Genomic DNA, 20,411 nt, shown 5'->3' with positions numbered 1-20,411 from the left:
AGCATTTTACATTTATTCTTGTCCTGCTTGCCTCGCACTGCACCGCAGGATTGTACAAGTGCAGAATTGTATATCATACTGCATTTGCAATAATTTTTCCAACTGTCCCTCTTTGCTGGTGCCTTTGAGCAGAGGGGCAACTGATTAAATAAATAAGTTAAGAAAGCCAAGTTGTGCTTGGATGATGATAATAGTGATGATTATAAGTCTAGCTTTATATAAAGAGATGAAGGAATATCCTGGATTTGAATTACAGAACAATTCCTTTAGCAGTTGGTATGAACCATTTCTCAATCCCATGCTCATTCCTACCTCCATAATCAGATTGGTTAGTGACATGAGAGGTTTCCCCCCCACCCTTGCCTACCAATATATGTTGCCTGATTCACTGGACTAAGTATTTTGTAGACACTTTAATGCTACGTACCTTGTTTCCCCCTCTTCTTCACTTGTGATAATTGTTGAATTGTGGAATTTGTATTCTTGGGGCACTCTACCTGGGAACCAAGGGACTTGTTGGGGGTAGCTAGAAGGTTGAATTCTATACCCATTCAGTACCTTTCAGTCATGTAATTTGATACGATGTTGATATATTTAGAAAACAAACAAAATGCAGACGTTCCTCACTAGCCAAGGGCCATACTTAGCTCTTCAGGCTTCCACAAGTAATCTTAATAACTAAAGTAGAATTAAGATTTAGTGCAAGAGAGGGAGGACAGAAGAAAGCCAATGAACTATGCATTTAATCTATGAGCAAAACAGCAGGGCTTATTAAATTAAATGATAAACCATCCTAATGGGTTCAGCACATGAAATGGGATGCAAGAGAACATTATTGTGTCACATTCAAACATTATAGGAAATACTCTTTGAACAGCTGTTTAGTTTTACCCTATCAGACTGGGGAGAGGGGGGTGGGTCCAGACAATATAGATAATTTTAAAATGCTCAAAGGCAGTAAACCTAATCTTTAAAACTGCTTGGTAAATAGCCAGTAGATTTTGGCCTGCAAATGAACCTGATGTTTAATAGAAGCTTAATGGCTACTTTAAATGCTTGACCAAAGTGATGTCTAGCATTCCTTTCTGTCATACCAAACAAGCCTTTGTTCACCTCTTCTCTTTTTTAAAGGTTTTTTTTGGGTGGGGGTGGGGGGTGGGAGAGTACATTATTATTCCAGGCTTCTGTTGTTTTCTTTGTATGGGCTAGCTTGAGTGCTTGCAGGCCTATCCAGAAGGCACTTTGCCAGTGCAGTCTATTCTGAAGTGAACAGGGCATGAACAAAGCTAAGCCAAACCATGGCATATTATGAATGAGCAAACATGCAGGCTTCCATAGAGAAGATGACAGCCGCTTTGCTGCTCCTCTGGTCCTGTTGCTGCTGTGTGCTAAGCCATGGCTTGACTTCACAGTACAGTGGTACCTCGGGTTAAGTACTTAATTCGTTCTGGAGGTCCGTACTTAACCTGAAACTGTTCTTAACCTGAAGCACCACTTTAGCTAATGGGGCTTCCCGCTGCTGCTGCCGCACCGCTGGAGCACGATTTCTGTTCTCATCCTGAAGCAAAGTTCTTAACCTGAAGCAATATTTCTGGGTTAGCAGAGTCTGTAACCTGAAGCGTATGTAACCTGAGGTACCACTGTATGTCTGATCTTGGGTTCATAGTCTGTCTCACTCCAGACTATGAGCTATAGCCAATGTTTGTTCTATGACTTACCATGTCTGTAGCTTGAACACCATCGTCATTGCATGACTATGGTACAAATTCATAGTACTACTTGTAAGAAATGGCAAAAACCTGGTAAGCAGCCTTATATCAAGTCATGCTGCTGATAATAAGCTTTTATAGAGAATATTCTCATCTGTACCAAATAGGGTAACAGTTGTTTCATAGCTCTTTTATTAGTTTGAAATACTTACAGGCCAGGACTCAGCCTCAGTTTTGAAGACAGTTTGCAATGTATAGTAAAAAGCTATACAAGATGCTATCTCCTAAAACCAGAGTAATAAAAGCAGCAGCAGCAGCAAGAACAACTGTTTGAAATTGCACTTAAAACCAGAAAAAGACACACTTAAAATGTCCTAAGCTCCAGTAAATGTGGCATAGATAAATGCTCTGAGATCCTTCTCTGCATGCCACCTCCAAGGGAGGCTGGAAGTGAAAGAACAGGCCTTTTCTGTTGTGGCCCCCTTTCTTTGAAATTCCCTCCCCAAGCAGGCCTGCTTGGTGCCAACTTTGCCATTGTTTTGATGCCAAGCAAAGCTGGTCCCCCCCCCCCCAGCAGCGACCAGTTGTTTGTGTTGTTTTGGTGTTCCATCTAAGATGGGGCTGGGCTGGTTATGTTATGGTACTGTATTTTTGAATATGTTTTCAGCATGTGTACGTGGTGTTACTCTGTTTTTACTTTGTGTAAATCCCAGTGCAAAAAAAATCCTGAAGGGAAGTGATACATAAATTTAATAAACTTAACCTCTGAGGAAGATAAATAAATAAAATGCAAATACATGACATTTCTTTAAACAGATACTTGATGGAGCATATATACATATATTTATTTCATAAAATTTATATATGGCTTGATTGTAGAAAACCTCAAAGCAGTTTACAAAAGATTAAGATCAAGAAAAATTCACAACCGTACAGTACTTTAAAACATTCAAAAGTTAAAATACTAAAACAAATTAAAATTACCTCAACTTTTCTTGTAGGCATATAAGTTCATTATATAAGACCTACAGTTCCCAATGTTGCTGAATGCAGTTAAAATGCATTGGACCATATTGTTGGTCCTAAGAGTTCAAAGGATAGTGTGTTGTACAAAAAAAAAAATTCCTAAGACAGATACGCTGGTGTTTTTTCCTAGCCGTTGAGCATTTTAAAGCTGGTGACAGTATGTTCACAGCATTGTGGATAACTTTTCAACTCCCACCTTATTTATTGTAGTTGGCTAATTGCATAGGATGGGCTCCAAAGGAGCTTCACACTTGAGTTATTTGGTTTGTCCATTTCTAGGCAAAAGTTTAGCATAATATTTTAATGTGCAGACAGTCTGTCTATTCCACAGGGGTAATAATGGACATTCCTACTCATCTCAATGGACTAGTCATGCATTTTGGGAACAGAATGATGGTGGTATATTTTTTCCAGCCTTACATTACAAGTATTTTAAAACGAATCCATTTAAAATAAATTATTTTACAATCTTGGAAGTTTTGTATGCCAATGGGAGTTGGAAGAGTGACTGAAAAAAATAGTTTCTAGCCAGCTTTAGGACAGATAACAGCAGCATTGAAATGTTAGTTGTATGAAGTACAGAACATTGAAGTGCTGTTAGTTAAATTAATTATTCTTGTGCACATTTGTTTGATTTAAAGCTGTTGTCTACTCTGGAAGCAGTGCTCTTAACCACATAAGAACAATTACTGTCCCTTACAAGATAATGTAAAACACGGATGGCATGCTGTGGCCAGTTGGATTAGCGCGCCCATCATGCCTGACCTTTGGCCTTGTGGGTGGGGCTGATTGGAGCTGCAGTCCATCAACTGGAGGGCCACAAGCTCACCATTGCTGATGTAAAAGGTGCTGTTGAGAGGTTTTATTGGCTGACTGGAGAGACCAGCTGGTTTGTAATTGCTAATGTATATGGCCCATGTCACTGTGGTGTCCGGACATGCCATTTTAGGGACTTAAGACATCTGCTTTCTCGTTGCTGACTACGTCAGACTCAGCAGCACAACTGCCGCAGTTTGGAAGTAAAGACAACCAGGGCAAAGGTATTGCTTGTAGCTGGGCACCCTAGCACAATATTGTTGTTGTTGTTATTAAAATTTATTTATACATACATACATACATACATACATGGGGACACGGGTGGCGCGGTGGGTTAAACCACAGAGCCTAGGACTTGCTGATCAGAAGGTCAGCGGTTCGAATCCCCGCGACGGGGTGAGCTCCCGTTGCTCGGTCCCTGCTCCTGCCAACCTAGCAGTTCGAAAGCACGTCAAAGTTCAAGTAGATAAATAGGTACTGCTCTGGCGGGAAGGTAAACGGCGTTTCTGTGCGCTGCTCTGGTTCGCCAGAAGCGGCTTAGTCATGCTGGCCACATGACCCAGAAGCTGTACGCAGGCTCCCCTTTACATTTTACATACATAAATACATACATACATACCCCACCCATCCGGCTGGGTTTCCCCAGCCACTCTGGGCAGTTCCCAACAGTGGTACCTCGTGTCACGTACCATCCCCCTTACGAATGCTTCGGGTTATGAGCTCCACTAACCCGGAAGTAAATGCTCCTAGTTGCAAACTTTGCCCTGGGATACAAGCGGAAGTTGCACGCCGGCAGCAGCAGGAGGCGCCATTAGTGAAGGTGCGCCTCATGTTACGAGCAGTTTTGGGCTACAAACTGATTAAGTTTGTAACCGGAGGTACCACTGTATTAATAATAATAATAATAACGTGATGAAACATCAAATATTAAAAACTTCCCTAAACAGGGCTGCCTTCAGATGTCTTCTAAGATTTATTTATTTATTTATTTATTTATTTATTTATTTATTTATTTATTTCCTTGACATCTGATGAGAGGGTGTTCCCATGTTCTTGGGAGCTGTAAACACGGACACACAGTTGACTTGAATGGGGAGTGAATGAGGGAGAGGGTTGGATATTAGAGGAGCCCAAGCCACAAATGTGTCAGTTGCACACTAGAAGAAGCTCACATTTTCTGCTGGAAGAAATTCTACTCTATCCAGAAGAGAAAGAGTTAAGGGCAGGGGGAACAGTAGGGGTTCTAGGTGCCCAGAGAGCGGAGGTGAGCCTTCCTTTGCAGCACAGGAAGGAAGGAATGAGTTAGACTTGGTACTATCTTCATGCAGAGCAGAGAAAGTTGTTTATTTGTATAAATGAATATACCTGTCCTCTTCCTGAATTGCTCAAAGCACAATCCATGTGATTATCTCATTTTAAGCTCACTGCAGACCTGTGAGATAAGATGTTCTCACAGACAGAAGATAAGATGTTCTCACAGACAGAAGCTTCTCAAAGGCCATGCAGTGATCTTAATGGCTGATTGGGGACTTGAATCTAAATTTCCCAATTCTGGATGAAACTTTTTGGTCACCTTACTACACTAGCTACAGGATTATGCCATGCCAGGGCCTAACTGGAATTTCATCTGTGTTACAGCATGTCTTAGCACCTTTTAGGTACAATGTTTTATTTGCTTTCATTCATAACTTGCCCATTCCGCGGACATTTTTTAAAAACCTGAATGTGTAGTATGTAAAAGTGAGGGTGGAATACATGTTTCCTATCATAAAATTACTATGAAATGTTAGGTTCTTTCAGGTTTTTTCACCCCCTTGTAACCACTACATCAGTATTAGTGGAATTAGTGAAATACTATCATACTGGTATGCTTGCTTATGATTTTGATGCTGCAGTTTCTCTGTGGAGCATTAAATTCTGTGCTAACATATGAAACGATTGTATGCAGTGTTAGTGAACATTCTAGTGCTCCTCGGACTTCCATAATCCATTGAAGCTCATTGTGCTCCCTGGAAGACTACTTCAGGAGGTTAAGGGATTTTCCTAAGCACAAGGGACTGTAGTGGGCAGGAAAACACCAGCCCATCTTGGAACATGCCTAAGGTGTTTCCAGGCATGCACAGGTCTCTTGGATCCCTGCCTATAAAAACAGTGTTTAAATCCAGAGTTCATTTACTGTCCTCCTGTTCACCCAAGGAAAGTTCAACGTGTGTATATGTGTATGTGTGTATATAAAGCAGAATGTCAATGCTTGATCATCGCTGTCAAAATGTCTCTTTACGTGTTCCGAGTCTTTGGCGCTTATCTCACTGCACGGGCAGCCAAGTGCAGCAAATCAGAACAGTCTTCTTCAAACAGGCCCCACCACATTGCCTCATCACCACTGAGGCAGAAAGCAAAATTGGCACTTGTGAGGCAAGCGTGTAAAGCCGAAATGTTTTCTTAGCAGCAGTTGTTGCTGACAGTTTTATGTCTTTCTGATCCATGGTGGAGACCTAAACTAGACATCTTAAACCATCAAACCAGTGCCAGATAAGCCACAGTGCTAATGGGTTTTTTCTTTTAAGAAAAACAAATGACTTATCAAAGACAGTAGGTATAGCCTGTTTGGGATAGGTAGAGCAGTCAAATGTGACAAAGTTCTCTGCTCCTAAGCTTCAAAGAGCCTGTGTGTTCAGCCCCCCAAAGTTCAGGATTGTCATTAGGCCAAAGGTCTAGTGTTGCCTTCTGACAGAAGCATTCCTCCTTCCTTTGGTTTGGTCCGATCCCTGTTTTGTCTGGCAATGGCAGCTTGGGTGCTGTTTTTTTCATATAGAGGAAGGCTTTTAGGGAGAGCTGGTATACTATTAGTCTCCATTTCACAAGAAGAAGAGTTTGGATTTGATATCCCGCCTTTCACTCCCTTTAAGGAGTCTCAAAGCAGCTAACATTCTCCTTTCCCTTCCTCCCCACAACAAACACTCTGTGAGGTGAGTGGGGCTGAGAGACTTCAGAGAAGTGTGACTGGCCCAAGGTCACCCAGCAGCTGCATGTGGAGGAGCGGAGACGCGAACCCGGTTCCCCAGATTACGAGACTACCACTCTTAACCACTACACCACACTGGCTCTCAGACTTTCCGCAAAATTGTCATCCTCTCACTGCATCTTAGCGCTGTGTCCTCTCTGTGCTTGAAATGCAGGCTGATCCATACATAACACTAAGCTATGGTTTGCTTAACAGATCACCAGTTAACCATGTGCTGTCCACAGGCAATAAAAGAAACCATGGCGTCTTTCTTCTTAGTCTGGTTTCTTTTTCAGCCGCTCATGCCTGTAGCCCTTGTAGTTTAAGTATTTGGGGTGGGGTGGCCCAACAAACCATGGTTAAGGAAGGCGCTGAGTTTGCATGTAAAACCAAACCATAGTAAAACAAACAAGGGTTTGTAACCCAATAAATAAACTATGGCTTCAGATCACGTTTTGTCGGCAGTGAAGATGCTGGACAAGGTACATAACACATTATATGCAAACCAGTCCCCTGAAATCTTCAGAAAACGTAAAGGAGGAAATTTGTGTACTGTTGGACATCTCTGCCAGACAGCATAGGTGCTTGTGTTGCTGGCAAGCAGAACAAAATAAACACCTAACGCAAAGACTTTTTCATCTGGCTGGAAACGCTTCTTAAATTAAAAATGTGTTCTGTTGTTTCCAACTGTATATGCATACATACCTCCACAAGTCAGCTATATTACCATCTTAAGGCTGCAAACCTATATCCACTTTTCAGGGTGTTCCCCACAGGACTTAATTCTGAGCAGATAAATATAGGATTGCTCCGTAAGAGTGGTATATTATTTCCCACCCCCCTTTACTGATAAATCTTGCTATATTCCAATTTCAGTCCAAGTTTTCATAGTTATCTCCCACTCTCCTCTCTTTGGCTCGGTTGTCTTTCACCACTGGAACATTTCAGCCAATACTGACAGCAGGATGGAAGAGTGAGCAAATTTCATAATCCCTTTCCGTCAAATTTAGATTTTAAGGCCATCTGTAACGGAAAGGAGTCAAATAGAACAAACATGCTTTCTCCAAAATGCAGACTACTGCAGCTGAAAAAAAGCCTCAGGCCTTTGCTTCTTGGCTCATAGCCTAAGCCTAAGGCAAGTGTGGCTGTCATATGACATCACCAGTAGTTTTTTTTAATAAAAAACAACAACGTGTTTAGTACAGACTTCAGCCAAATGTGAATGGGCATATTTAAAAAAAAAATCACTTCAAAGCCAGCTAATCCAACTTCTTTAAGCAGTTGACAAGTTCCGCATGTATGACTACAACTATTAGTTAAGTTTATAAATTCAGTGAATTCTCAACTTATTTCTCATTGTAGAAATTTAACAGATTATCCTCTTCCAAATTCTCGCTGTAGATTTTTTTACCATGAGTAGTCTAGACTCTTGAGCTCTGGGTGATGTTTTGTTTTTAGGGTAGAGTTTGCCACCAGATTCTCCCAGATGTCAGCCTTAAACAATACTGGGCTGGACAGACAAGGAAAGAGAAAATGAGCACAAGACTCATTCCTGTAGTACCATTCTATATCCCAGTATTAAATGTGAACTGATACAGTGTCTTTTATTAAACCAATTTCTCTTTAAAATTATTGAAGCAAGTTTTTTTCCGTTTAATGAAAACTGTCAGTCTTCACTCTTAAAACCATTTTTTTCTGCAATGCTAGGTGATGTTTAACAAGCGTTTTTGCCCCTGATATAGAACTATGAAGGGTTAGTAGTGCTCTGCAGATGTTGTAGGACTCTTTAACTCCTGTAATCCTGGCTGTTGACTTTGCTAGCTGGGGTTGATCAGTGTTGGAGGCCAAGAATATCTGGAGGCATACCCCTGGGGGGGACGGGACCAATGGCAAGTTACAGTAGGTACTTTGACCTAGTTTTCACAAACGGACAGAGATCAACCTGTGCATGGGCTGTACCAATTCAGATTGGAAGTGGGACTTTGGTGATCAGCATGCACCTCCACTCTCTTCTCTCCCCCTCCCCAAATCTCTGCATTTTGGAAACTGTGAAGGTAGCTGGAAGACTTAGCGAAAGCCTTTTCCTTGACTTGCTAGTTTTCTGCATTCAGGGATTCAAAAAGAGAGAAACATTGAAACATGTGGAATGGTACAATCCTCTGCCCATCTGTGAGAACTAAGCCTCTGTTAATTGGATTGCAAAAGGTTCCGCCTTGCCAGTAGGAGTCAACTTACAAAAGTCCTTCTTGAGACAAGGCAGTAAAAGAGAGAACTATTCCCTTTGGGAATGTAATGATGAAGCATAAAAATGCCCTGCATTTTACAGGCTTGTCAGCCCAATAAAAGGTATCATCTTGCTTGTTTTACAAGCTTATCCTTCTGTGGGAGCAACACATCTCTTGAGACCCTTTTATACAGTGAAGGCCAAACTATTTGGTATTTTAACACGGAGCCACTTTAGCATTCAAATAACTTAACTTCCACTGATGGGTGATGCTCACATGGGATGAAAATGCTGTTGGGCTATACATGAAGGAAGTTGCAAAAGTCAATACATATGGGAGATTTTCAATTGGTTTTACCCTTCCAGCTGCAGCTCCCTGCATGTAATGTCCACAAGGTCTTCTGGGGTTGCTTTTTGAAGGGTGCCAGGGGAATATTGCCAAATGGGGAAGATGCAGCCCCTTAGATCAGCTTTTTCCAAGCTGGTGCCCTTCAAATACTTTGGACTACAGCCCCATAAGCCCCAGCTAGCACAACTATGGCTTGGGTAGCAAGCTAATAGACACCAATGAGCACAGAACCTATGCTCTGTGGTAGCGTATGAAGCCTGCTCAACTCACTTTCTAAAACATGGCAGGAGAATCACAAAAATCCAATACATTTTGCATAGAGGAGCATGTGCATATTGCTTGCATAGCAGGTTAGATATTTCTTTCTCTTAAACAGCTGGGTAGTATTCAGAAACTAGCTAGCAAAGTGTTTGGGGTTGTTACTGGATTCCGCCATAGTTAAACTGGGAAACACTTGTGGCTGGGGCTGCTTCAAGATGAAAGGTTAGCAGAACTGATACTGGTGCAACTGCCATTGTTGTACACACACTGTCAACAGTTAGTACCTCCTTCCTGCAAATTGGGGTGGAGAACCCTTTTCACCTGGAGGGCTGCATTTCCTTCTGGGCAACCATTTGAGGGCCACATGCTAATTGCAGTAGGCTAGTTTTGACACACACTTAACAGATTTCTCCCTGTCCTCCATCCACAGCAGCAAAAGACATTACCAAAGGGCAAATTATAGCCAGGCAAAACCACACAACGCAAGGCCAGAGAAGGGTGTGGCCTGAGAGAGTTCTGAGAGCCAGAGAGAGATGTCTGGAGAGCCATGCTTCACCCCCAGCAATGAAGCTCCCTTTTGCTCCTTTTAGGAGCTGGAATTGTCCTCATTCACAATCCCCAGAATATTTTATAGTATTAGATCTATATTAGGAAACAGTCAATGCATGTATATTTGAAAGACAACAGTAGTGTCTTATATATTATGAGAGGAAATGGTAAAAGAACGCTTTGAAACCACTGGAAAAGCACAGCAATAATCTGCTTTAAGGAAATCTGAAATAGCATTCTGACAATAGAATTTTACGCTGCATCTTCAGGTATAGCTAATACTTACTGTTTCTGAGTTCCAAATTCGCAGAGCCGCAAACTAACCAGTGGGGCCAGAGGGTTAACCAAATGTTTTGTGCTGGTTTATGCAAAACACTATAAATCTTCCCCCAGTTGATTTTGTACAAGAAGGAAAATCTGATTGCAGAAGTGCCTCGGATCCTGTGACTTGCTTTTAATTACAGTGCTTACAATTCTGACTCAGCTCATTTGTCTCTTGGGTGCAGTTGAAATTCAAACATCAGCTGCCTCATTTGCAGCATTATTACAGAACTCCCAAGTAAAAAGGAAGTAAAGCATTTCACTCTTCCTAACACACTGCTATAGGCTTAAATGGAGTACAGATTCAAGATTGTAATTTATTTGTTGTTTAAATTTATGACTCGCTTCACAAGAGACATCAGGAAGTGATTTACAGTATAATAATGTATGTAAGAAAGATAGATGGATGGATGGGTAGGTAGGTAGGTAGATATGTAAAACAATTGCATCAATTAAACTTTTTTTAGAAAACACATAAAAACACTTGGAAACAACACTAGCACATACATAGAATTTTTAATCCAAAACAATATCCAGTTGGGATGGAGATTTTACCAGATTAGTTGAAAGAGGAACATCTTTAGTATGCACCAAAAATACAACAGAGATCTCCAGGATGCCTTCTCTAGAACACAGAGATCGGTTTTGTCTGTAGGGACTAAGGCAATATTTTGGGTATTCTCGTCACAAGCTATATAGGGCTTTGTACAACAATACCAGCACTTTGAACCTAGCCTGGGACCTGATTGGCAGCCAGTGCAGTTCTTTCAACCATTGCACAATACAGTGGCAACATTTCGCCCCAGTGAGCAGTCAGTTCACTACAGGTCAGCCTCAGGGGCAGCCCCACTTACAGCACATTGGAGTAATCCAATCTGGAGGTTACCAGTGCATGGGCAAGTGTGGTCAGGCTATTGCCATCCAGAAATGAGCATAGCAGTCTTACCAACTGAAGGCACTTCTAGCCACTGAGGTCATCTGGGCCTCTAGTGACAGAGATGGGTCCTGGTGCACTTCCAGACTACAAACCTGCTCCTTCAGGGGGAATACAACCCCACCAAAAGCAGGCAATTGGCCAACTGTCCAGTAAACAAACACAAATGGGAGGTCTTTCTACCAGTTCCTGTTAATTCTGTTACCATAAGATGCCTCACTAAAATACGTTGAATAACATCAATGAACTGAAGACATCTAGCTCTGTGTTTTTAATTTTTATGAAGTCCGGGAACACTGATCTGGTCTTGAACCTGTGCCTGGTAGCTGTATTTATCTGGAAGAGGATGTTAAGGGGGGCTTTGCAGTGGTAGAAAAGGCTGGTCACTTCAAAGCAATTCTTAATCATCATGGGCAAACCAGGAAAGGTACCATTTGCAAGACTACAGTACAGTGGTACCTTGGGTTACATACGCTTCAGGTTACATACACTTCAGGTTACAGACTCCGCTAACCCAGAAATAGTACCTCGGGTTAAGAACTTTGCTTCAGGATGAGAACAGAAATCGTGCTCCGGTGGCGTGGCAGCAGCAGGAGGCCCCATTAGCTAAAGTGGTGCTTCAGGTTAAGAACAGTTTCAGGTTAAGAACAGACCTCCAGAACGAATTAAGTACTTAACCCGAGGTACCACTGTGCATCTTAAGAAAAGGCACACTTTCCTTTTTTCATTTCCTAATGTTCCATTTTATTTTATTAGAATATTTGCATCCCACACTTTCAGGCAGGAAGCTCTACATAGCTGAAATCCCAGTGCACATCTAAAGAAACAGCCACACACTGAACAACAATGTGTGTTGTTCAGTGAGTTGCAAGCAGAAGAAACCGTTTTAGGCTCAAGAGGTCCACAATTTCTCTTGTTGTGCTTGCAGTGGAAAATGTTCCATCAGCCTAAGCTTCCTCCTCGCTTTGGAGATGGAGAGTGCAGGGATTGTGGAGGACATCAGAGTGGGTGGTGCAACTGTGGGAATGATCCTTGCCCCCTTCTTGGTTTCATGGATGAGAGGAAGGCTGGAGTTATTGGTGGTGCACTTCAGAGATGCTCAGAAGCATAGTGTTAAAACAACAAACCACAAGCTTCCTCCTGATCTTGGAATTGGAGACAGAAGCTGGAAATTTTCTTCAGGTTGCATGAGGCCTTATGAGAATAGTTTCGTCCCTTTTCTGGTTTGATGCTGGGGAGGAGAGGCTTGGTATGGTGTTCTTCCTGTGCCTCTAAGTGCACTAACTTCAGAAGTGCAACATGATTACAGAAATGATGTCACCACAACCGTCTCAAGCTCAAAGGTAGGGAGGGAGCCAGAGGATTGTCTCTGATTTTATGCTGCAAATCCAAGAGGCAGTGCAAGTTGAGAGGCAAGAGCTATTCCTACCCTTTGGGGAAGGGGCAAATGTCAGGAAACAACACAATTGGGGTTTGCTAACAGGACTGCCCAAAATGTGTAGAACCTTTTTAGGTAATTAATAATAGTGTCCATGCAATAAGTCTTCGTACTGGGTATAATTACATCATTAAAGCAAAGCAGCATGGGACTGGAAGAATGAGAATTCTATCTAAAACAGATATCCCTATACTTCAAACATTCCCAGAAGATTCTTGCATGAGTGCCCAATTGCAAACACAGATTAGGCTTTACTACTCCAAATTTTGAAGAATCTTTGATAGGATAGCAAAAACTGTTCTCTAATGTCACTTTTTTTTTTTAAACAAGCATGTTTTAGCTGACCTGATTATGCACATAAATAGTTTCTGGGAGAATATTAACAGAGAACTATTTCCATTTTTTAAAAAAAATGTTTTTATTGAATTTCCAAATTAACAAATGCAAGAGAGAGAAAACAAATTTCTCGAACATACACAAACAAGAGTAAACAGAAATAATTGGGATCTAGGAATTCATCCATTTCATGTCTGTTTCCTTATTGTTATATATTATGTCTAAATTAATTTACTTCCTGTACATGCAAGCAAATGAACCATATTTAACATTCAAGCAAACTAGAAATGAGGTCAAAATTGGGGAAAGGTAGGATTGTTGGCCAAATGGTTTAGAAATTGGCAATATGATATGCCTACAAAGTAGGAATCCTATAACAGAATGCCTTAAAAGGCTCCGAAGTCGTATTAAATTTAATTTAGGCTTCCCAGTTAGAATAAAATTGTATTTTATGCTCCCTTATTAAATAAGTTATGTGGCTTTTACAATTTAATGTGTTACCCTAATTTGGAAGCCCCCTGTTCCTTTCCATCTGGCACAAGATCATGGTTAGTGGTGCATATTGTATTTCCAAATGGTCTGCTTGCTTACTACTGCTGGTTTAGGAATTTCCTATCTTGCAGAGGGAAAAAAGGATCCCTTGGAGGGGGGTGGTTTTTTAAGACTTTTATTTGCCACCTGAACAGCAGTTGCTGTGGAAGTATGTAGTATGGTGTAGAAGTAAGTAAGTAAATGATCATTGGTTTCTACACATGTAATTGACTGAGTCTTTGTGGCTTAAGGGTCTCGCGCACCTCTTGAGTATTGCCTGAAGATAAAGATAGGTGAAATGTGATAAAATAAAAGGGAAGCTCCCCCTAAAACTGGGTATTGTCCTGGGTTTCAGAACTAAAAAATCGCTAACCAAGAGCTAATGTTACTTTTCAGAGTGTTGTCCGTTGCCTCTGGCATCCTAAGCTGAATCAAATCATGGTTGGTACAGGGAATGGATTGGCTAAAGTATACTATGACCCCTTCAAGAGTCAAAGGTATTTAATTAATTGCATCTAAACCTTATTTCTTAAAATGTATAAATGCTTGTTTAGATGTGAGATTTCTTTGAATTCACTGTTTCTTAAAAGGCGAGGAGCGGGGAATGGTAGCTTGTGTTTTCCTGTTTTCCTTTTTTGTATATTTATTTATTCAGTTTTACATATAAAGGAAAGCCAACAGTCCCAGATGACTGGGAGTCGTGGTCAAAAAGATAATTACAAATCATTTTTGGTAGTTTGTGTTTTCAAACTAGCCGTGTTTCCCATTGGAACTTAGTATTGCCTCTTTTTAAATTTCTGGAATCCCGTTTCTGAAATGTTGCATCGCTGACACATTGTGCCTGCTCCAATTCAACGATCCCAACTTTATAAACTATGGTTTATTAAGCTGAGAATGAGCATCGTGCACATGCATTCCCTATGCACTCCTCCTTTCTCAACCTGGCTTCAGTGCTTGTATCTTGGTTACTTTAAGCAAGAGTTTTCCGTTATGAAATTGGAAACTGTGGTTTAATCTTGGACTCCAAACCATGATACGAAACCAGGATGTTTACAGTCTGATGCTGTCTCTAAGGAGGCCCTCCTGGAGACCTCATTGCTATCATTTAGGCGCCAGACAAAAATTCCTGTTTTCCCAAAGCTTTTTAAGAGCTGCTAATGTGAGCATTTAAAAGAAAAAAGGAAAAAAATCTTAAGAGCTGTTTTGATTTTCCTGTCTAAATAGGCTGCTGCTGTTTTAGTTTGCCATATTAGTTTGTGTGCTTTATTGAATTATTTTTATCATTACTCTTGAATTGTATTTTTGTTTTGTATCTTGCACCTCTGTTGGCCACCATGGGAACATGCATTTATGTTGAAGGCGCAGGGTATAAATTAGGTAAATAGATTTCCATGAGTTATAAAAGAATGGGAATAGGGTGCAAAGCATTTTGATACTCCCTTAATTTGTCTGCTTAATATTTAACTAAATAAACTTACTCAGTGGATTTAGGCTAAGCAGCAAGTGCTCCCAGTTTGCATGTTTGTGATCTACATATGCAGCTGTGCTCTTACTCAAGAAGACATTGAGGAAACATGGGCAAATTCCTGTTCTTTCCCACTATTTTGGCAGCCTCTTCTCATTAGCTTTGCATCAAAAGGGCAGTAAACGTGAAAGTGAAAAATAGAAGGTTCAGTTGATTTCCCCCCTACTACTCTTTCCTCCTTTTAGTGTAAATTTTTAATATCCTCCCTGATCCTAGACAGAAAGGTCTGCCTGCAAAGCCTTACTGACATCCCTTAGTCCTGTCCCCTCTAGCAACCACAAAAATATGTTTTCATTTGCCCAGGTGCTGCTTTGCAACCCAGACTGTGAAAAAAAAAAGTTTTCTCCAGCATAACGGACAGCCCCCTTTAACGACCTGAACTTTATGGGTCGAAAGGAACCTGTTTCTACAATAAGCCTGACTGAAGATACAAATATAACCCAACTTCGTGGTCTCTAACATTGTCTCACATATGTGACTCTGCAAGCTAGACACCCAGCCGTCCTTTGTTCTTACGAGGATTATATATCATTCTACTTTAGGGATAGAACACTTGTGGCCTTCCAGTGTTGCTGGGGCTCAGCAATTCCCATCAGCCCCAGCCAGCATAGCCAAAGGTCTGGGATGGTGAGCACATCCAAACAGCCAAAGATCCTGAGAGTTCCTGCCTAGACCAGTTATCGAGACATTTATGAGAGTCGATGCACCACGTTGAATCATATAACTTTTAAGACAGGGATCACACACAGAGAGACAGGGATCACACACACGTGTGTGTGCGCACACACACACACACACACAGATGCTACAACTAATAATAAGATGACTACACATCCACGCACCGTATTTTTCGCTCCATAAGACACACCTAGTTTTTGGAAGAGGAAACCAAAAATATATATTCTGAATCCCAGAAGCCAGGACAGCCAGCGGGATCACATCGCAGTGATCCCGCTGGCTGTCCTGGCTTATGGGATAGCCGCATGCAGCCTTTCCCGGGCAGCCTTTCTCCCTCCTCGGGGAAAAGCCCCGAAGAGCCGCACACACGCTCCACGCGGCTCTTTAAAGGGAGCTCTGAGCAGAGCCTCCCGCCTGCATTCGCCCCATAAGACGCACACACATCTCCCCTTACTTTTTAGGAGGGGGAAAGTGCATCTTATAGAGCGAAAAATACGGTATTTACATGGAGGAAGGGAGAGATGAAAAGGAACAGAGAGTTGATAGATGCTTTACCCTGGCCATTCTCCACCTGCAGTGGGGTGAGCCTAAAGGAGGAGATTCAAGAGGGTTCTTGGGAGGCAGATTACCTCAAAATACTGATTTAAGGTCAAAGCACAATTCATTTTGTGACAAAATTTTTGCCACTGATATTTAGGAGGGGTGAGTCCCAGTGGGGACTTGCTTCCAAGTAAACGTATATTAGGATTCTCCTGTTAAAACAGCTTTTGAACTTCACCAGCATTTATTTCAACGCTTTGCATGCAAGTTCTTGTACTATTGTTCTTTTTTAATCCTCTCTAGGGGAGCAAAATTGTGTGTTGTAAAGACAAAAAGAAAAGAAAGGCAGGCTGAGACCCTCACGCAGGATTATATTATAACACGTAAGTAACTCTTAAAGTAACTGTTTATTTAAATACATCCTTTTAATGCCCTGTACATTATGGCTCAGATCTAGTGGACTACAGGGCCTTTCTTTGAAAATAGAATCCTGCCAATCAGCAGGAAGGAGTCAGGGAAGACTTAAATTGGCCACACTCCTCCTCAAAACCCAAATGTTGGCTCTTTAGCTTTGAAAGGGGGCTCCGCTCATTTGGTCCCAATGACAGGACTGAACAACAGAGCAGAGCAGCAACTTAGCCTGACATTCTTCAGTCTTTCTGAGAAGTGGTGACGGCTGTGCTATGAGCCCCATCCTCTAAGTGGGACTTAACCCCACCAGCAAAAGTGCATTGCCACTCTAGCAAAGTAAATTGTAAGTTGGAATTTCAGTTTTGCATCCTCCGTCTACTTAAGATGCATAATTTTCACCTGTGGGGATTAGGCATTGACTTTTCAAGGAGAGGCATTTTACTTCATTATTCCTCAGGAAGCCTTCGTTCCACATATGGAAATGGTTTTTATAGTTAACCTCAAATGTTTTATGCAAAATTGTGTAGCTTGCCACTTGCCAGCAAAAGTTTGACTTTTCACGCTTCACGTAACGTGCAGATGTAAGAAATAACTGTTTATTCCTAAGGTTCTGAAGCCGTCCAAAGCCAGAATGTACTTTTATTAAGGGTAATAAACTTAACAAAAGCTGAATTAGGCTGCATCAGCAACACTTGCGTATCAGATTTGTGCCCATGCATAACCATTCTGAGCGTTCCTGAACGCAAACGCCAGAGCTTTCTATCCCTTTATCTATGCAAGCAAGAGGAATTATCAAAGTTCAAGGGCACATTCCATCCAGACCAAAGCCCTTAAGGACAGTATGAAGCAGGGCTGGTAAAAGCTGGGGCCTGGGGAGAAGGGGTATGGCCTGGGATGGGGCTGTTGCTAGGGAGAGTCTTAAAGGGCAGATAGAGAGTCCCCAGGCCTGAGGTTTCCACTCCTGAATTATGAGGAGATGTGGAGAACCAGATACCAGGGCTGCTGTAATGTCTGGCTTTATTTTCTTTTAACTAACCATTTCACTTGCACCTGAGAATACCTGCCAAGTTTGTATATACAGTTACCAAGCCATGTATGATTGTCCGTGCACAGGTGAGGAATCTGTGGCACTAGACTACAGGTCCTATCATCCTATCCTCTTGCTGCTAAACCACAGCTCCTATCATCCCTGGGCTTTTGACTATGCTGGCTCAGGATGGTGAAAGCTGTTCAAGGTCATCTGGAGGGCCATAAGTCCCCTTCCAACTTCTTTAAGTTCACTATCTCTTAAGTAAAATAATAATATTATTATTATTTTAGCTCATGCACTTCCAATGTTTCGCGAACCACGCCAGCGGAGTACAAGAAAGCAGCTGGAAAAGGATAGGCTGGATCCCATGAAATCTCACAAACCTGAACCTCCGGTAGCAGGACCAGGTAACCAGAATTTATACAATTTGAAAGCAAAACATTGCTAAGGCCATTTGTGTGTTTCTTTGAGGAAGACTGAATCAGCCCTATAACTCTGTTACAGGCTTGTAGATGCTGATGCAACTTCTCATTTGCGTGGATGTACAGTCGTACCTTGGAAGTCGAACGGAATCCGTTCTGGAAGTCCGTTTGACTTCCAAAACGTTTGGAAACCAAAGTGCGGCTTCTGATTGGCTGCAGAAAGCTCCTGCAGCCAATCGGAAGCCACAGAAGCTCTGTCGGACGTTTGGCTTCCAAAAATAGTTCGCAAACCGGAACAGTCACTTCTGGGTTTGCAGCATTCAGGAGTCAAAACGTTCGACTGCTAAGCTGTTTGGAAACCAACGTACGGCTGTAGTTTTTCCTTCATCTTTTCTGTTTGCTCTTTTTTTTTCTTCCCTTGCCACTTTGCACATCTGTTCATTCTCTCCTATTTTAGGTCGTGGTGGTCGTGTCGGAACTCATGGCGGGACTCTGTCTTCATACATAGTCAAGAATATTGCACTGGATAAAACCGATGATAGCAACCCCCGGGAGGCCATTTTACGGCACGCAAAGGAAGCGGAGGAGAGCCCGTACTGGGTTGCTCCAGCATATTCTAAGTAAGGAAACTTTCTTAAGTGCGGGGGGGGGGGTTAAAACCCATATACAGATATGCCTAAAAGCCCTGGTGAACTTGAACATAAGCAGAAGACCTGTTTAACAACACTATTCTCTGCCTCTTTTTTTGGAGTGTTGCCACTAATGTAGAAAACGGATAGGATGTCAGCTTTTTTATATATAAAGGAAACCTAGTTTCTAACCCATTTGAATGCTACATGAGTAAAATAGAATTAGAGCTTTAAAAAAAATAATTGGGTTTTATTTAAAAAAAACCAACACAAACCACCCAGAAAGCTGTCTGTAGACAAACGCCGGCTCCCTCAGACTGACAGCGAGATGAGCGTCGTAACCCCATAGTTGCCTTTGACTGGACTTAACCGTCCACGGGTTCCTTTACCTTTTACGTATGTTATTTAATTTTTGCATAAACTTGCCATTACTTTTGCAGATACGGGGATGTTGCAGAAATTAGGATGTTCGTGTTTTTCCCACAGAACCGTATGCCACGCCATGCTCACAAAGCACTGCATGGTTTTTACAGAAGCATGAATGACCAGTTGAATGAATTTGATGCTTGTAAATTATTTCTCCCCTCTGTGACGTGTCCAGCAATTTCTTCGTAAAAACAGTGGGTTTTGCATTTGCTGGATTTCAGCAAGGATTTGCTTTTCTTAGCCTTCTACGATGCTGGGTGCATAGCTAGTTCTGTATAAAGAAATAATATATATGAATATTTACATATAAACATCTCAGACCATGGTGCCCCTTTAGTCTTTATCACTTTAAGTCCCTTTTTATGGGTTCATCCCAAGGCACTGCTGCAATATTTAAAAGCCAGCACCAGTATGGCCTGGACCAATCAAATGACTCCTTACCAGTTAACCTGCCACTCAGCTTGACCCTGATTGGGTGATAAGAACTCATCCAACGGTCGCCACCTATAGTGTGGTGCAGCTGTTAACTTTATAGCAGTTGTGGGCTGAGCCCTACACTGTTCATGTAAAGAGCTAAAGGATACTTATGAAAACCATTGCAATGGAAGCTGTTCATAAGGCCCAATCGTACATTTCTTCCTGCTGCAGCTATTTCCTCTTGACTCTCCTTGAGTGCACCCTTAACAAACTACAGTTCGCTGAATCTTGCGGGGATGAAAATACGCTTTAAATGTACAGTGTGTATGCCGCCTATGTTTTGATAGTTTTATTGTGCCTGATTCATTTCAAAATGGGTGGATTCTATTGGTATTTTTGATTTAAAAAATTACTATTTATGTAAAGCACTTGGACTAATAACAATAATAATAATAAATAAAATTTTATTTATATCCCGCCCTCCCCAGTCAAAGCCGGGCTCAGAGCGGCTAACAACAGTAAAATAATACAACATTCTAAAATCATTTCATTATAAAATCAGTTTAAATCAAAAATAATAATAAAATTAACTAAGATGATGAGGCAGTCCATACATTTTGTTAAATAGAAATAACAAGTCCCCTCACTCAAGAACTAAGATAGCAGATAACTCGGGCTTCAGTTATAATCCCTCCTAAACTGAATCGCCATATATAGGATTGCACAGTTAATGAATAAGACTCTGAAGGGCAATTTGATTGACTTAGTAAGACTTCGTGTTTCCAATAGTGGGGAACCGTTCACTTGATCCAACAGACAGGACTTTGCAAGTAAG

The 20,411-nt window shown here is 41.5% G+C and overlaps 1 protein-coding gene and 1 long non-coding RNA gene across 2 annotated transcripts in view; one reads left to right on the top strand and one right to left on the bottom strand.

Annotated features, from left to right (window-relative positions):
• Nucleotides 1–20,411, top strand: part of WDR70 (WD repeat domain 70) — a 117,030-nt gene that overhangs the window by 90,379 nt on the left and 6,240 nt on the right. Inside the window, exons 14-17 of the mRNA XM_081212908.1 lie at nt 13,895–13,995; nt 16,545–16,624; nt 17,973–18,089; nt 18,562–18,724. Coding sequence (XP_081069034.1) covers nt 13,895–13,995; nt 16,545–16,624; nt 17,973–18,089; nt 18,562–18,724 — 461 coding nt within the window. The remainder of the gene's footprint in view (nt 1–13,894; nt 13,996–16,544; nt 16,625–17,972; nt 18,090–18,561; nt 18,725–20,411) is intronic.
• Nucleotides 13,041–20,411, bottom strand: part of LOC308597406 — a 47,551-nt gene continuing 40,180 nt past the window's right edge. The window contains exon 2 of the long non-coding RNA XR_014012947.1: nt 13,041–13,877. This is a non-coding gene — a long non-coding RNA (uncharacterized lncRNA). The remainder of the gene's footprint in view (nt 13,878–20,411) is intronic.

The sequence above is a fragment of the Podarcis bocagei genome (genome assembly GCF_964188305.1).
Source record: "Podarcis bocagei genome assembly, chromosome: 11".
Lineage (NCBI taxonomy): Eukaryota > Metazoa > Chordata > Lepidosauria > Squamata > Lacertidae > Podarcis > Podarcis bocagei.
Note: the sequence above shows the minus strand (reverse complement) of the source record. Positions and strands in the feature narration are given on the sequence as shown.